Here is a 17,608-nt window from a genome sequence, read left to right as displayed (position 1 = left end):
AGCTAATTTGATCTTACTTGCATCCTTTGATATTAGAGCAAGTCCCAGATCAGTACGGGCTTGTTTACAGGAGGCATTGTACCAACCCTCCTGTTTGCTTCTCAAGGCTTTCTGTACTACAGGAGGTCTGCAAAAACATGATTTTAGTTTAACAACTAGTTTTTCATGAATTTTCTCAAATGTAACTAAGGGCTGCCCTAAATTATCTACTGCCGTAATTGACGTCAGCGCCTCTTCAACATGGGACTCGATGCTACCTAACAGGTCTGGGTGTTCTACTACGTTACGCCATTTGAGGTGACGTTCATTGTTTGATAGAACTACAGCTAAACCAATCTTTTCAGGAGTTTGATCTTTTCTATCTCTCATTCCCAAATCAAAGATAGCAACTAGGGGATTGTGGTCGCTTTCTATCCGTGTCTCGACCACCATGTCTACTAGTGTATGCCACATCCTCAAGTGGACTAGGAGGTAATCTATATTACTTGCCCTAGTACCATTGACAAACGTTTTATTACACATCCTATCTGATTTGGTTCTGCCATTGGCCGCCCTCAACTGATTGCCCAGGCAGAACCCTTTCAGGAACAGGGCCGCCTCTGTCCACTTACCGACTACCTTTGTCTCAAGCTGTGGGACACCCCATTTTGAATCCTCTTCTTCTGTCAAAAGCATGTCTTGAGACCCTAATGGCTCAAAAGTCGTGTTAAAGTCTCCCGCAATAAGTGGGAGCACATCGATAGGGCTAGATTCAACAATAGTATTTAATGCGGATATCACCTCAGATTTTTTCCCGCCTGGTAAGCCCCTTGCATATACATTGTATATGTCAATTTTAAGGTTTTGCGAACTGGTCAGCCTAATTCCCAATATATCGGCGTTCTGTGTTTGGGTGGTTTGAACTTTACATTCCAGGTTCTGTTTAACCCAGATGGTCAGGCCTCCTGATGCCCGCCCCCTGGGTTTTTTCTCTGCTTGAACAAAAAAATTCAAATATCCCAACATGAACACCGGCTCAAGTGCCCATGTCTCTTGGAAAAGACAGATGTCATGCTTGCTGATAAAATCTACCCATAGGGGAGATGATAGTTTGGAGCCTATAACCGCCACGTTCCAAGATAAAAACAATACATGACCTGCAGAGACAGATCCCCCTTCCATACTCCCTACAGTAGATATAGGGGAAGGGGCTATATCTTGCCCAAGGCAAGGGATAATATCAATGCCTAAGATTTCATTTTGACATTCAGCAAGGATGCCTTGTTCTCTAGCCCCGATCATATTTGTTTGGTCAAAGGATATATTAACATCTCTGCCATCAATTATGTTAGGCGGCTCACTTTCACACATACCCTCATCTACCATTAGAGCCTCATATGTTTTTTCACAGTTGCCCGATGTCGCTATGGATACATGTGGCATTGCATCATTAAAGTGTGTTCTACCATCAGCCAGTCAGTCACAGTCCGCTATCCCAGAGAGTACATCAAATCTATTAATGGATCTTATGTCCTCAAAAAAAGTTCCATTTGTCAAGGGGCCCCTACGTGTAATCCCACCTGGAGGCAGAGACTTAGGTACATAGAAATAAGACAGTGGCATTGTACATATCAGAGCCGAAGGGTCATTTTGGGGCCAAGAACAGATATATTCCACGCACCGCCTATCCCTAAAATTAATAACAACACAATCCCCCTTAGATGACTTAGGGCTTCTGCCCACCCAATTTACTCGCCTAGCATATAAAATCTCAGCACGCATATGGGCCGGCAGTGGTCGTTTGGCATTGAGCCAGTGTATACATTTGTTCTTTAAATCCCAATAGGATTCCCTTGCTCCATTCGCCAGATTAGGAACCCCAGTTAAAATCACCACATAGGGGGCAGCTTCAGGGGGTAAGTGTAGATCAATTAGGCCTGGAGAGGCCTGTACGACAGGCTGAGTAGATGGAGGCTGCCTGTCAGTTCTTGCTCTACTTTCCCTAGGACTATTTGGTGTCGGGTGTGGGGAGAGATGTTCAACTACTACCCGGGTGTCCACTGCTGAAGTAGGATTAATGATGTAAGCAAAGACTTCAGGGACACGAAGGTCGTTTACAGGTAAGCAGGTGTGGATTTATTCAGATATCAGCAAACAGCAACCTCTCTCCAGCTGGCCAGACACATAACTGCCAAGCATGGAATACAGCTTAATAGATAAACACTCTAAGAACACCCTACAGCTTCTAGAGTGATAGAAAGGGAAAGGACACAAAGGAAGGGCTACCAAAACACACAGATAAGTATTTACAACACATCTTCTCCCTTACAGATGAATTTGGATAAAGATTTAACTAAAAGCTAAAACAAAAATAAATAAAACATGACTAAACTACAACACCAAATATTATGTTCCAGCCACTACTATTAACACAAATAATCATTCAAATACGCAGGAGGTCTGCAAGGTCTAGCATTTCTGGTTTCTACAGGCGAAGAACATTCTTGAACGTTGACACTCTGAAAAGCATCACCACCACCCTCCTCCCGCAGAGAACTCGAAGAAGAGGATGGAGTAATGTCACATGGAATAGATAACATATACCCCGAGTTCGACACAGGGTCCAAGTCACCCTTAGTAGAAGTATCACCCACACCAGACTTTTGATACAATGCCACTCTCCTCAGATTCCACCTCTCACCATTATCTAGTACAACGTAATTTTGAAAAGACTCCTTAACCCTATAGGGACCTCTGAAATTATTGAGTCCCTTAGTTATTCTACCAGGTTTAACTTTCACCAAATCCCCAGGTGAAATAGACACGGTAGATGAAGGAGAACAACTCCCATTAAGAGTGCTGCCACCCCTGTTTTTGATCCAAGAAGGATTTAACTTAGTACCAGGACGTCTACCCCTCATTAATTCAAAAGGAGACTTCCCACACGAATCATGAGAGGTAGTGCGATATGCCCATACCATATCCTGTACCATTTCGTCAGCAAAACCACCAGATGTACACGACATTTGAATGATTCCTTTGACCACCCTGTTGGCTCTCTCACAAACCCCATTACTTTGGGGATTATAAAGAGAAGTACGGTGATGTGTTACACCGCAAGAGGATAAAAACGTACACATACTATGTGAGGTAAGCTGAGTGCCATTATCAGTTATTAAAAAGGAAGGGCACCCCTCCTCATGGAATAAGCCCTTAAGAAACTTAATGGTGCATTCAGTAGTGATATCTCTAACAAAACTTACTGTGAGCCATTTAGAAAACAAATCAACCACTACAATAGCAAAACGTTTTTCTGAAGGAAGCTCGTTCATGGGACCAATAAAATCCAAACAAATACTATGCCATGGTTGTTCAGGAATCGATATGCAACTCTTAACTTGGACAGCTGTAAGTTTTAATCTTTTTTCACTATCCTTGCAAAAGGAACAATTCTCTACCCAAGAAGAAACCTGTGCATCCAATCCTGGCTACCAAAAATCAGCTTGGGTGAATGTCTGGCCCATATGGCCTTCGTGGGCCAAACTTATTAGCTTAGGTCTCAAGCTAAATGGAGGAATAAACCTGTCTCCCCTCATGAGGATATAGTCCCCACAGACTGATAATTCATCAAATACTTTGACATATGGCCTAACGGAGGGTTGGACACAGCTCTCCCTTCTAACACCCAATTTAACCATGTCCATAACATTCAACAATACCGTATCCTTAGACATCGCGGAAAGCCACTCCTCTCTATCAAATGTACCTTCGCCTAAAGCTAATACATCCTGGACCCATGCAATAGCCACGTCATCTTGGTCTTCAGACTTATCCACATTACACTCCACATCCTTAATACTCAACCTGGACAAACAATCGGCCTGTATATTACGCCAACCTTGAATATAGGAAATATCATACTGGTATTCCTGCAGCTTCGACGCAAGTCTCGCCAACCTAGGAGATCCTTTGCCAGCACCACCTGGAGATAACACTCTTAGCAATGGTTTATGATCCGTCATAAGCTTAAATCTAGTACCCCAAAGATACGTCCTAAAGTACTGCACACCCCATGCTGCAGCCAAAGCTTCTTTTTCAATTACCGAGTAATTTTTCTCTGAACTTGTCAAAGTGCGTGAAGCAAACGCAATAGTCCTGTCACCATCCGGGTACCTTTGCAACAGAACAGCGCCTAGACCCGTTGCACTTGCGTCAACCATCAGAATAGAAGGGCGTTTTATGTCAAAAGACGCTAACACTTTCGCCCCACACAATTCACTCTTAATGGCGTTAAAGCACTCTGTGTGAGAACTATCCCAAACATACTTAACACCTTTTTTTAAAAGAAGTCTTAATGTCAATGTTTTGTCTGAAAAATTTTCCACAAACTTTGAATAAAATTCAATAAGTCCCATGAAGGAGCGAAGTTGATCCTTATCTACAGGACAAGGCGCTGAACGTATCGCTTCCAACAAATTTTTTTTTGGTTTAACGCCTTGTGCTGAGATCTCATACCCTAAATATTCAATTTGTTGCACCAAAAATAAACACTTCTCCTTGCGTAATGTTAGCCCCGCACTCTCAACCCTGTGTAACACCTCTTTCAGAACGTAATTGTGGTCCTCGATGGTTTCACCGAAGATCAAGATATCATCCTGAAAGAAGACTGCCTTCGTAATACCTTTAAACAATTCAGTTACCATCCGTTGAAAAACACTGGCAGCCGAGGTTAATCCAAAAGGAAGCCTAGTGAATTGGAAAGTGCCCTCTGTGGTAATGAATGCAGTCAAATTTTTTGATTCGTCATGTAAGCGAATCTGGTGATATGCACTTTTAAGATCTAGTTTGGAGAAATATTTTGCACCATTTAGGGTAGAAACCAACTCACCAATATTGGGTAGGGGAAAGGTATCTGCTATGACATTCTTGTTAAGGGATCTAAGGTCCACACAGAACCTAATTTTCCCATCAGATTTCCGGGAAATCACAACCGGAGAAACCCAGGTTGAAGCTTCTACCGGTTCAATAATTCCCCCTTGTTGCATTTCATTAATCAGAGATTTGACTTCATCTCTAACTGTAAGCGGAACTCTTCTGAGTTTGTGTTGGACTGGCAGTGAATTATCCTTTAACAAAATCTTATGTACATAGCCTTTCAATTCCCCTAACTCTTCTCTGAACACCCTGCTTGCTCCCTGAATTATATCCTCAATGGACACCTCATCTACTACCATCACCTGACAAGATGCTCTAGGATTCACAATGATATGTAGATCATATTGGTGAATCCATCCAAGAATAGGGGGCCCGTCCATGGCAACGTAAACTTTGCCTTGGATAGATTTGCCTGAAAAACTAATAGTCGCATCAAAATAACCTAACATGTCAATCCGTTCACCTTGGTATCCTGTGGGACAAATATCACATTGTTTTAGAGGTTTATTTCCCCATTCTTCCCTGAACAGTAGTTCGGGAATTATGGTGTACCTCGAACCAGTATCAACCATCAAGGTCACCACATGACCATTAATATCAAATTCCGCCTTTGGGCGTCTTTCACGCATCTCATTGATTACATTGATATCCGTGTCAGTTTCATTTACAATCAAAATTTTATCATTCTCTCGTCTAATCTCAATATTGTTTTCTTCCACTACCGCTACTCTCGCTTTCCCTTTATATCTGCACATTTTTGAAAAATGTCCCATTTTCCCACACTTTAAACATTCTTTGTTATTCGCAAAACAGAATTTTGCATCAGATGAGTGAGCATTACTTCCACATCTTGAGCAAAATTTTGTTGGAACCCTTACAAACTGACGTTGTCTCTCAGGAAATTTTGATTTCGATTTTAGCGCAGCGATAGATTCATCATCTCCACATTCGCTCTCAATGGGATTCTTTTCAGACACCTCGGATACTTGTGCTTGAGCACCTGACTTTTGCAATTCCTTCATGCAAATTTCAGACTGTTCCACAACTTTAGCCAAGTCCACGGCAACCTTCAAAGACGGATTCTTGGCCGCCCAAAGTCTCTCCTGGATTTTTTTATTGTTGCACTGAACGATTAATTGGTCCCGAATCATTTCATCTGCCATAGTCCCAAAGTTACACTTGACAGATAACTCTCTCAAACGAGACACAAAGTCATCAATCGATTCCTCAACACGTTGTTTATTTTTATAGAATTTGTACCTATTCATCACCAAGTTTTCCTCCTTTGAAAATCTAATCTCAAGTCTGGACATTGCATCTTTGTATACATCTGGAGATGATTGACCACTAGCTTGCAGCGCTTGAGGAAGATACTTAAAAATTCTCTGTGCTTCTTTCCCTAAAGCACTTAACAACAACGCTTTTTTCCTCTTAGCTGGAAATTCTTGACCATCCATGGCATCCAGATAGTTGTCAAACATAACTATCCAATCCTCCCACGGAATTTCAGGCGTGCCAGCTTCCTTTAAAAAGGGTGGTGGGAGTGCAACAGTGACTTGCTGTGCCATATTTACGGCTTACTGTTATTAAATATTATTATTTTTTTTTTAAAGTACACACACAACGGTTAAAACCCAACTGTTACTCTTCCAATTCACCACTTTAATGGTCACACTTGAGTTTTGTTGCCCTTTAAACTAGGAGCTGCAATGAGGCCACAGGATGCACTTACTAGCGTAGCACCAGTTGCTCCTAAGCGCGTTGCTGTAGTACACAGAATGAGCTCAGGACGTCATGTAACGCACCCTCTAAATTGCGTAGAAGGTAACGATTCCTTTGGCTTTAACACACTAGCGTTACGAGCGCTGAATGTTTACTTCCCGGTATCCAGGCAACCTTCCGCTGGCAGAAACCTTCACGCGAACGCTGACAAGGTTGCGTCTCTACGTAGAGACAATGTTGATGCCACGGTATCCAGGCAACCTTGAGAATCGGCGCATGCGTGGAGAAGGCTTACTGTCGATGACGTGAGCACAACGCTTCTCGGCAACAGGCGAAACCAGCCAAAACGAAGAAAATTACGGAAACATCCTGCGAGGCCACAAGAATGTCTCTCAGCACGCTGGATCCAATCCGCTTTTGAAAAGAAATTACTGCCTGACGATATTCCGAACCACGCTGTAAACACTGTTGAGTCAGGATCCAGCCAGCTACTAAGATCGTCGCCAAATGATGTAAGCAAAGACTTCAGGGACACGAAGGTCGTTTACAGGTAAGCAGGTGTGGATTTATTCAGATATCAGCAAACAGCAACCTCTCTCCAGCTGGCCAGACACATAACTGCCAAGCATGGAATACAGCTTAATAGATAAACACTCTAAGAACACCCTACAGCTTCTAGAGTGATAGAAAGGGAAAGGACACAAAGGAAGGGCTACCAAAACACACAGATAAGTATTTACAACAATTAAACTCCTGGGGGATAGAACAATTATCTGGCGCAGAAATAATCAAATTACTGGCAGTGGATTTGGACTCAATACGATGACCTATTACGCCAGAACGCTCTTTTAACGAACTCTGGCCTTGTTTACCACCCCGAGAATTACCCGAGGCAAGTGAAAGTTCCATACATACAAGTCTACTTTCAATAGAACCTAACCTTTCATAGATGGGGTCACATAATTTCTTAACAATACTTTCCAATTTATCCCAAAAACATACTGTATCTGTTACTTCCACATCTAACAGCCCCAATGATGGTAATGGGTATGCCCTTGTTTCGATTGTTAAAGGCTTGGGACATGGGGGTGTAACCTTCTTTGAAACAGAGACAAGGGGATGACCAGCCTTAGTGTTAGCGTTCTTCCCAGCGGCTTTCTTTTGATTACCCCTACAGTTTTTTTTCAGAGTAGTGGCTAGTTGTTGCTGGCCGGAAGCCACATTTAAGTTACTGGTTGAGCGAGTCTTAATATTTGACAAAGGTTTGGAAGTAGAGACCCCACTATCAATATTTGCAATGTCAGCATTATCATCCAATATTTCAATCAGTGACGAGGGGCATGTCGTTGGCTCATTAATTCGTTCTTCCATCACAGGAGACACTGGACTCAAGGAATCCAACCTTACAGGCTGGCCACACGGAGGTGATCTTGAATTAGCCATATTCCCCAAAGAGGACCTCTTGTCACAGAGAATGTCTAATGATAGTCTTTTTTCGGTTAGTTCTATATCCTTAGCAAGGGCTGATTGCACTCTCACCAAGAAGTTATCCAATGTTCCCATTAGTGCGCCCCCAGACGATTGCAGAATAGGACCGTCCCTTTTGGGTTTTTTATCTATTTTTGGCATCTAGTTGCAACGTCTTTATGCAAAAACCCACTGAGTTACAGACGTACAGTTATTAGCTTGCACTTACCCAGCATCAAAAGCTAAAAGCAATAGGTGTTAGAGAAGGGTCCCGTTCCGTTCTCTGGCGTTCTCGGACGGGCTCAGACGGGCCCGCCCTTGGCCCGGGCTTTGCCCGGCACGCGCCCGCGCGCGTCCCGCGAAGCGGGGGCCGTGCTGAGTGTTATAGCGTCAGGGCGGGAGGGCGGGAGTACGGGAAGAGGACACAGCTGTGTTCAATCGCGGGGCTGCTGGTCCTCGCAGTCCCGCATTACATTTGCTTCCTCAGATGGCAGACACCAATAGGGATTTTAGCAGCTCCTCCGTTCTTCAGCGCTCATTAGTTACTTCGGTTAAAAAGTTTAGGAATAAAACCAGTCTCAAACTCCAACCACGAACGGCTCCCGCGAAGCGGGGGCCGTGAGGAGTGTTATAGCGTCAGGGCGGGAGGGCGGGAGTACGGGAAGAGGACACAGCTGTGTTCAATCGCGGGGCTGCTGGTCCTCGCAGTCCCGCATTACATTCGCTTCCTCAGATGGCAGACACCAATAGGGATTTTAGCAGCTCCTCCGTTCTTCAGCGCTCATTAGTTCCTTCGGTTAAAAAGTTTAGGAATAAAACCAGTCTCAAACTCCAACCACGAACGGCACCCACGAAGCGGGGGCCGTGAGGAGTGTTATAGCGTCAGGGCGGAAGGGCGGGAGTACGGGAAGAGGACACAGCTGTGTTCAATCGCGGGGCTGCTGGTCCTCGCAGTCCCGCATTACATTCGCTTCCTCAGATGGCAGACACCAATAGGGATTTTAGCAGCTCCTCCGTTCTTCAGCGCTCATTAGTTCCTTCGGTTAAAAAGTTTAGGAATAAAACCAGTCTCAAACTCCAACCACGAACGGCTTGGTTTTATTCACAGCTACAAACATTAGGACAACTTTACAGAGTTTGTCAGTGAAGCGCTACTTTCGTTTTCTCGTCTTTCTTTAAGCAACATTGTTTCCCCGGGTGAGGAAGTGCACCATTCCTGTAGGTACTGCAATACCTGGTTGATGCATAGAGTGGAAAATGTTTAATGTGATCCTTACAAGCTGTTTTCCTTATTTTAGTTTATAAAATGTGTACCGTGGCTTTATGTTCAGGGATGCGGTCTTTTTAAACCATATGTTTTGTAAGAATATAAGCAAGAGATAATGAAATGGGTCCCTTTGGGCCCCTGTAGTCAAGTTCTTAACTTTTCATGCAAAAACACTGATTAATTTCTGTATAATAAGTGTTGTTATGTAAAATACCTTGGAACATCTATAGGAGCGAAGTAGATGTTTGGGGTCCATGCCTTTTATTAATATTTAACAATCGACGCCTTGTCATGGGTTGTAAGCGCTATATAAAAATATTATTTCCTGGATGGAGCACCAATTCCTCCTACTTGGGGAGGGGATGAAATTATCCCCATACATAAAAAGGGATCTCCAGCTGATCCCCGCAACAACAGGCCCATTAATCTAATTGACTGTTCCCAAAAAATATTTAGTAGCATACCAATTAATCAGCTGCATCTATGGGCAATTGCTCATTTAATCTTCTCAAAGGCCCCCAGCGCCGGTAGACCTCTCCGGAGGTAGCTGTGCGCTTTACAAATGCTGGTATGATGGATGTGAAAAAACACAAATTCTGTCACCCCTCCAGGAAGGGTTCAGGGAGGGTATTAGTACAGTGGACCACGTCTTCAGGTTTCAATTCATTTTCTGGAAGACGGTCGTCCTAAGTAAAGGCAGCCTTTACATTATATTCATTCGGCGTTTGATTTAGTACCCCGTGTGAAACTATGGCAGGTTCTGGCAGATTTGGGTGTTCCTGGTGACCAGGTGACTTTATTAATTAGATGACAGAGCAGTAACTTTGCACAAGTCTGCTGTGGATCTACAGCCCAACTAACGCACCCCTTCCCTGTGGATCGGGTGGGGGGGGGGGGTAAGCCGGGCTGCGTCCTTGCCCCACCCTTTTCTCCCTTTATTTAAATGATTTGATTTCCTTCTTGAATAATTGGAATTGAGATGGGCCCAGGCTGGCTAATGCTAAGATCCCAGAATTGATGTTTGAGAATGATACCCTCCTCATATCTAAAACACCGATGGAGTTACATAAACATGTATGTAGTTTTGAAAGAGTTTGCACCCAGAGGGGTCTAGCAATAAATGTAGATAAAATATTTGATTTTAAATCCCGATAACGCCACTCAAGCCAATCCTAAACTAAGTGGTGACCCCTTAGATCGTCTTCGTGTTTTTGACTACCTGGGGCTGACCCTTACTGAACACTTTGATTGGAGATGCCATTTCGAAACGAGAAGGCTAAAATCAACCCAACATAGTGGGGTGTTAAGAGCACAACATACCTCACACTTCTGCCCAATTTCCCCAGCAATCCAAATGTATAATATGCAGGCACTAGGAGCGGACTTGTATGGGACCGAGCTATGGGGGCATAAGGATATTTCTGTTTTGTTAGTTAGTGAGAATCGCTTCTTATGCTAGCTATTGGGTTTACCTAATAGTACACCACTACTTCTACTTAGGCTAGACCTGGGAGTCAGGTCTATCAATGAGGGGGTGGGGATTAGGCCCATACCTTTCTGGAGACAGGCTTGGGCATCTCCAGAACTGCACTCCTATCGAGCTGGCCTTAAAGAAGTGCTGGGGATTCCAGGGTCGGGAAGCATACCTTGGATAAAATATGTAAAAGATACTTTGACCAAGGAAGGGTGTCTGCATCTATGAACACAACCGGAGGTCCCCCTGACAGTTATTAAAGCCCTGTTAAAGTGGAGGTACTGGCAACATAAAATGCATCAACCTCTGGCATTCTCCTCTTATGACACCCTGACTGACATGGAAAGGCTGTCGGAAACTGATATAATCCCGACAGCGGAAACGCCGTTCTTAAGGGATTATGAGGAGTTGCTGACCAAGTGACGGGCTCCATGAGCCCGTCAGAAGGCATCATTCAGTCCCTCCAACTGCTACCTCCGACCGCACGCATCCTAATGCATCGGTTGGAACACAGCAGTTGATGCGGTTCGGACCGCAACCGACAAGCTGTCGGTTGCAGTCTGAAACGCATCATAATCAGGCCCTTACTCTTCCATTAACTATGAGTGTTTGCTTTTTCCAGCATGTTGTTACTTATTTTGTCAGGGAGCATATAACTCTTGTCTCCCCTCCCTCATAACCTATTTCCCATTTTCTGGTTCTCCAGCACCGCAAGATCAAATGATTGCCAGTATCGCTATGCATATATGATCACTCCACTGCAAATAAAAAACAAAAGTAAAAATTAAGCCATTTTCAATGCAAAGAGCTCAAATTTTCACAAATGCGGGACTGATTGCATTGTAAATGCTTGTTAATTAATGCTGCACTGCAGCTCCTTATTGTAGATGTGTCATTATGGTATTTCAATATCATGACTTTTTTATTTTCATATAATGCCAGTTTCAATGTTATACTTCTTTTGCAAGTAAGGCAACTAACTCTGACAGACAACCACCCAGCATCTTATCCTGCTATGCTCTGTTGTTTTTCAGGGAGTAGGGTGCACAGCTTTGCTGGTAGCTGTGGCTGCTAACAAGCTGGAGTTTACAAAGGCGGAGAAACATGTGCACAACTTCATGCTGGACATACACTACATGAAACAGGTAGGAATGTGTAAGTAACCTGGTGTCTATGACATAGCTTGCTTTAGAATTTCAGCATTACCAACAAGGTGAATTTGGAATAGGTAATCACCACGCTCCTTTAGAGCAGAGCGCTATTTTTATGCCACAGCAGTTGTGTTTAGCCATTTGGAATCTTTCTGTTCTACCTGGAGACTTCTACCTGTAGACTAAATGGTTATTTTGTTGTCCTTAGAACGGTAATATAGAATGCATCAATCAGGAATGACCAACCAGTCCCCCACCCCTTGGAATAGCAGTGGCTAGAGCCACAACCCATACATTTTTGATCTGGCTAATATGAAAGTTACTCAGTCCAAGAGGTTTCCTATGACAGTAAAATCTGTCAATAAAACTCATAATATTTAAGTATGTCATGACTGTGGAACCATGCTAGGCAACAACTGTTATGTTATGTTACGTTACGTGGATTTTATAGCTACTAATCACCTGTGAGGGTATCCTTGTGCTTAGCAGGTGTGTGTTGCTGGCCTTGAAGAGTCTTACTCAAGGAGCCAGGTCTTAAACTTCTTGCAGAATTTGAGAGGTGATGGGAAGGCTCGAATGTGGTGCGGAAGGCTGTTCCACACTGTAGGTGCAACGTATGAGAAAGCACTGCCTCCTGCTCTGCTTTTGCGAATGTGCAGTGCATGTGAGAGTCTGACTAAGCGAGGTGCCTGCTGGGTTGGTGGAGCTGCACAAGGCTTTTCAGGTAGACAGGACCTACGACTGTTCAGGTAGGCAGAACATTTCAGCTCTAATCTAAGGATAAATCATTGAAACATAAAGCTGTTTACCAAAGAGCAAACCATGTACTTTTTGGAGAGCTATGACAAAGAAGACTCAAGACACCTTAGGGCCAATATTTCCTAACCATCAGCTCATGCAGTAGTGCATGCTGCACGAGCAAAAAAGAGACAACTACAAGTTGGATTTGTGGCCCTGTATGTACTAATTTCAAATGACCACCAATCTGAATGGGCAATTTTTAAAGCATCTTTGCAGGCGCAGATTTTCCCCCCTATGTTTCTTGTCTGAAATATTACAGGTATGTCAGTCCATCCATTTTTAACAAGCTTTCTGTTTTCTTTTTGTTTGCAATACCTACTTGTAGTCAACATAAGATATGGTTGTGTACCCTCTATGTGATATCTTCGTGTGGAAGCCATATCCTCAGAATTCCACATAAGTTGGTGATTTTCCTTTTCTGGTGTTCGTCCAGTGCACTGCTTATAACCTCAGATAATACATCACTCTTGATATTCAATGACTCCATTCATACCATCCTTATTCACATCTGAAATTGCAATATTGATAACAGTGCTGTGCATGGTGGAGGTGCACATTACAGTTACTTTAGGGAACATGTTCTAGTTACTTTAAATAACTATAACTGATGAATTCCAGCTTTTTTTAAGTTTAAAATATTATGTTTTAACTGATATTTTTGCCTAACTATAAAGTCCTTTCAACTTTTGTTTTTTTCCCAAGGAATTCTAAGGTTTTAAATAAAATTAAAGTAAGCTATTATTACAATTCCTAACTATAACATCACTTTAACCTTTGTTTCTTCAGTGACCATGTATATATACCTATACACATACAGATAGATAGATAGATAGATAGATAGATAGATAGATAGATAGATAGATAGATAGATAGATAGATAGATAGATAGATAGATAGATAGATAGATAGATAGATAGATAGATAGATAGATAGATAGATAGATAGATAGATAATGACATGATCCAAGCTACGTTTTTACATATTACTGTAAAAACTAGTATGGCATTAGAGGCCTGAAAGTAAGTACAATATAGCTTAAAATCAAAGTAAGCCATTATTACAATTCCTAACTATAACATCATTTTAGCCTTTTTTTTTCATTGACCATGTATATATACCTATACACATACGCATGCACACAGACACACATACATATATATATATATATTATCCAAGTTGCTTTTTTACACATTACTCTGTAAATTAGTATAGCATTAGAGGCCTGAAAGTAAGTACAAAATATCTCAGAATTTGAAGCATAATTAATTCCATCACAGATGCAACTCCCTTAGGTATAGCAAGCATGTGTTCTGTGCAATATTGACCCTATACCATAAACTTCACAGGTAGCCAAGTTCACATTAACAGTCAACCACAGATATATGGGGAACGCTCATTGCACACAGTGTTCAATATGTATACAACTGTTCAGAGAAAGCCAAGTTCTCCAAGACACACAACGTTTGCTCCAAAATGAATCTCCTACTATAGACAGCTTTTGTCTGTTTCAAACCCCTCACAGTCACCAAACATACACTGAGAAATGAAGTTGATATGAGTAGAAACTTGGCTACTGTAAGCAGTGTTTACTATATGGAGATAGTTTACACTGTACAGCACTGTTTGCAGATAGTGTAACTCTTATGACAAATACACCACAAAGTATTAAAAAAGTATCTAGTAACAACAATGTACACTCTATGAAACACTTTTCAAAAAGCCACTACTCGCTTAAAATAACCAAGGTCTGAAGGTACTGTGGTGAAAGCTTTACAGCTAGCCCATCTTCTGTAGCAAAAGAAGCACACATACCTAGGTTAGTACATATAGTCTTCTATGTTATGTAGAAATTGTCCATGCAGAGATGATTCTATCTAATAACTCAAGGCTGCTTACAATGCTTAGTATTTACTATGTCTAATCTTTACCCAGTTAGAAACTTTTTCTGAAGAACAAAAAAACCTTGTGTGGAACATACTGGTTACAAGTCATCAACTGTCATCTACACACAAAGTTACTCTTCAATTCAAAGATTTATAATGTGTTCAATACCTCTACACACCTATGATGCGAAGCACTTGCACCCAATAGCTGGACACAGGGTGTACTAAATATGGTAGAAAAGTAATATGGTAGTTATCCGCACCTATGTGAACTATAAAACAAACTAACATGCTCATTAGATAATGTCACTAGTGATATACTCAATGATGGAATTTGAGATCTCATCAGTGATGTCATAAAAAATTTCATAAGTGATATAATGTGAGGTCATACGCAGTGCATGGCGGGGACACAAGTTATAGTAAGCTATGCTAACTATAACTGGTGAATTTCTGTAGTTTTTTTTAGTTCAAACCTTCAATGTTGTCACTGACATGACCAAAAACAGATCTTTTTAGTACATCTAAATATAACCTTACTCTAACCTTTGATTTTTTTCTGTGAATTTCTTGGTTATTAAATTAATAATTTATTACCATATGTAAAGCTAACCTCTTGCTGCACACAGCTAGGCCCTGTGACCAATCAATCTGGAAGCAGCCAACACCCCCCTGCCTGCAGACAGCTAACCATACGCTGTGCACAGCCATTCCATTGCGTGCTGTGTGGGTTTGGCCACAGGGCCTGGCTTATAAAGTGGCCCTGCATCCAACTCCCTGCTGGAAGCCACCCAGAGGCAGTCAACCCTATGCTGCGCACTCTCTTTGGTCATGCCTGACATGGGGTTAGTCCTGCAGCCAGGCCCTGTTTAGAATTCCCCGCAGGCAGCCGACCCTAAGCTCCATTGAGAGCTTTTGGTGTGCTTAGCATCGAAATTGGCCTTCGGGCCCCGGGGAGCCAAAACATATAGATGAAGGGGAGGTGGCGTGCAGCACCCTCCCCAAGCCTTAACTGGCCCTGGGTACCACTTCCAATAAAAAGGGAAGGGGGCATGAGGCACCCCACATGGGCCTTATTAGGAGGGACCCCCGGGGACAAAATGTAAATAAAAGGGGAGTGGGGTGTACAGCACCCCTCCCGAGCATTTCTGGGCCACAGGAACCCCATGCCCCTGGGGCCAAATTTAATATCAAAGAGGAGAGGGGTGTATCCCCCCTTCCCGAGCCTTATTAGGCCCTGGGGACCCCATCCCCTGAGACCGAGTAATTAAGAAAGGGAGAGGACGCACAGCTCCTTTCCCTGAGCCTAATTAGGCCCTAATGGGCCAAACATTTAAATAAAAGGGTCCTACCTCAATGGATGAATGTGATTGTTCCTCGTGGGTCTTCGTACAGAAATCAGTGCCAAAATGGATCCTCGTGTAGAGAAGACAACAAGACCACAGACAAAGAGTTGAATCACCAAACAAGGGTACTTCCTCTTAAATATTTGGAGTAAGTGCTTCTTTGCTTGGTGGAGATTTCCTCATATACCTTTCCATCAAGAATGCGCCATCAAAATCGGTCGGAAACTTACTCTGTACTTCGGGTGAATGTATGAGATTGTTCTGCTTTCTGTCCATCAATTGTTCTTTTTGCATTTGTCACCCCGAATGGGACGGGTATTTCCAGACGTGGGTCCCGTGCTCTCCATGCCACTGGAGTCAAGCTATCCTGGCTGATGAGGGCTGAAAGCCCAAAACTAGTCCTAGGATGCTTGTTTACAGTCTAGGGAGGACCTGTCCTGGCAGTTCGGGCTGGACTGTTCCCATTGGGCGCAGGGTCAAGACCGGTTTGCATATGGCTGGGTCCAAACTGGAATGGCATGGTGAGCAAAAAAACGAAGGATTTAGGCACAGATCTCTGTACTGGGGAGAATGTATGACATTGTTCTGTATTCTATCCATCAATTGTTCTTTTTACATTTATCGCCCCGAGTGGGATGGGTATGCCCAGACGTGGGTCCCATGCTCTCCATGCCACTGGAGTCAAGCTATCCTGGCTGAAAGCCCGAAACCGGTCCTAGGATGCTTGTTTCCAGTCCAGGGAGGACTTGGCCTGGCAGTTCGGGCTGGACTGTTCCGATTGGTGCAGGGGCAAGACTGATTTGCATATGGCTGGGTCGAAACTGGAATGACATGGTGAGCACAAAAACGATCAATTTAGGCCCAGATCTCTGTACTGGGGTGAATGTATCACATTGTTCTGCATTCTGTCCATCAATTGTTCTTTTTGCATTTGCATACTCAGCAACAATTAAAAGGCAGAACCTAGGACTCTGCTCTCAGGCCAGGAAATAACAAGAAAAAACGCACTTGTCTTGGACAGTCACTACAGAAGGGATTAGGCCTCAATAAATCAACAATGCATTCACCTCCATCAAGGATTTTTCAATGTGTAATTGTAGAAAAATCACACTGCATTTTTAAGCGGGAGGGGAGGGGAGGCCAAACAGCCCCCCTCCCCAGACTCATTAGGCCCAGGAGACCCAACCCCTAGGTTATATTTTGTTTAAAGGGAAGCGGGGCTGTACGCCTATTATGGACCGAGGGACCCCATACCCTGGGGCCAGCATAATTTAAAGGTGGGTGCCTTGGGTGGGTACTGGTGTCATAAGAGTCTCTGAGGTACCCAGGGCCCCCACCATACAAACTTTGGAGGCCACAGCGGGAGGTCCAGGGCCTTCGCGGCCCAGCCGTTTCCCCACATTCTGTGAGAGCCAGCATTGCTCCTGCTAACAGGGAACTGCTATTTATGCTTCTCCCTCCAGGTGGGAGCAATCTGTTGATCTGTTTCCCGGCCCGCATCAGGGCAGGCATGGAAAAAGATCTCAAGTCTGCTCCCAGACTGCAGAAGCATTTTTAAAGCTCCCGCCAGCTAGGAGCAGACA

General features: G+C 43.3%; 1 protein-coding gene across 1 annotated transcript in view; it reads left to right on the top strand.

The window, feature by feature from the left end:
* KCNN4 (potassium calcium-activated channel subfamily N member 4) overlaps positions 1 to 17,608 on the top strand; it is a 598,479-nt gene that overhangs the window by 383,087 nt on the left and 197,784 nt on the right. Inside the window, exon 5 of the mRNA XM_085615741.1 lies at positions 11,879 to 11,989. Coding sequence (XP_085471867.1) covers positions 11,879 to 11,989 — 111 coding nt within the window. The remainder of the gene's footprint in view (positions 1 to 11,878; positions 11,990 to 17,608) is intronic.

The sequence above is a fragment of the Triturus cristatus genome, chromosome 7, assembly GCF_964204655.1.
Source record: "Triturus cristatus chromosome 7, aTriCri1.1, whole genome shotgun sequence".
In the NCBI taxonomy this organism is placed as follows: Eukaryota; Metazoa; Chordata; class Amphibia; order Caudata; family Salamandridae; genus Triturus; species Triturus cristatus.
Note: the sequence above shows the minus strand (reverse complement) of the source record. Positions and strands in the feature narration are given on the sequence as shown.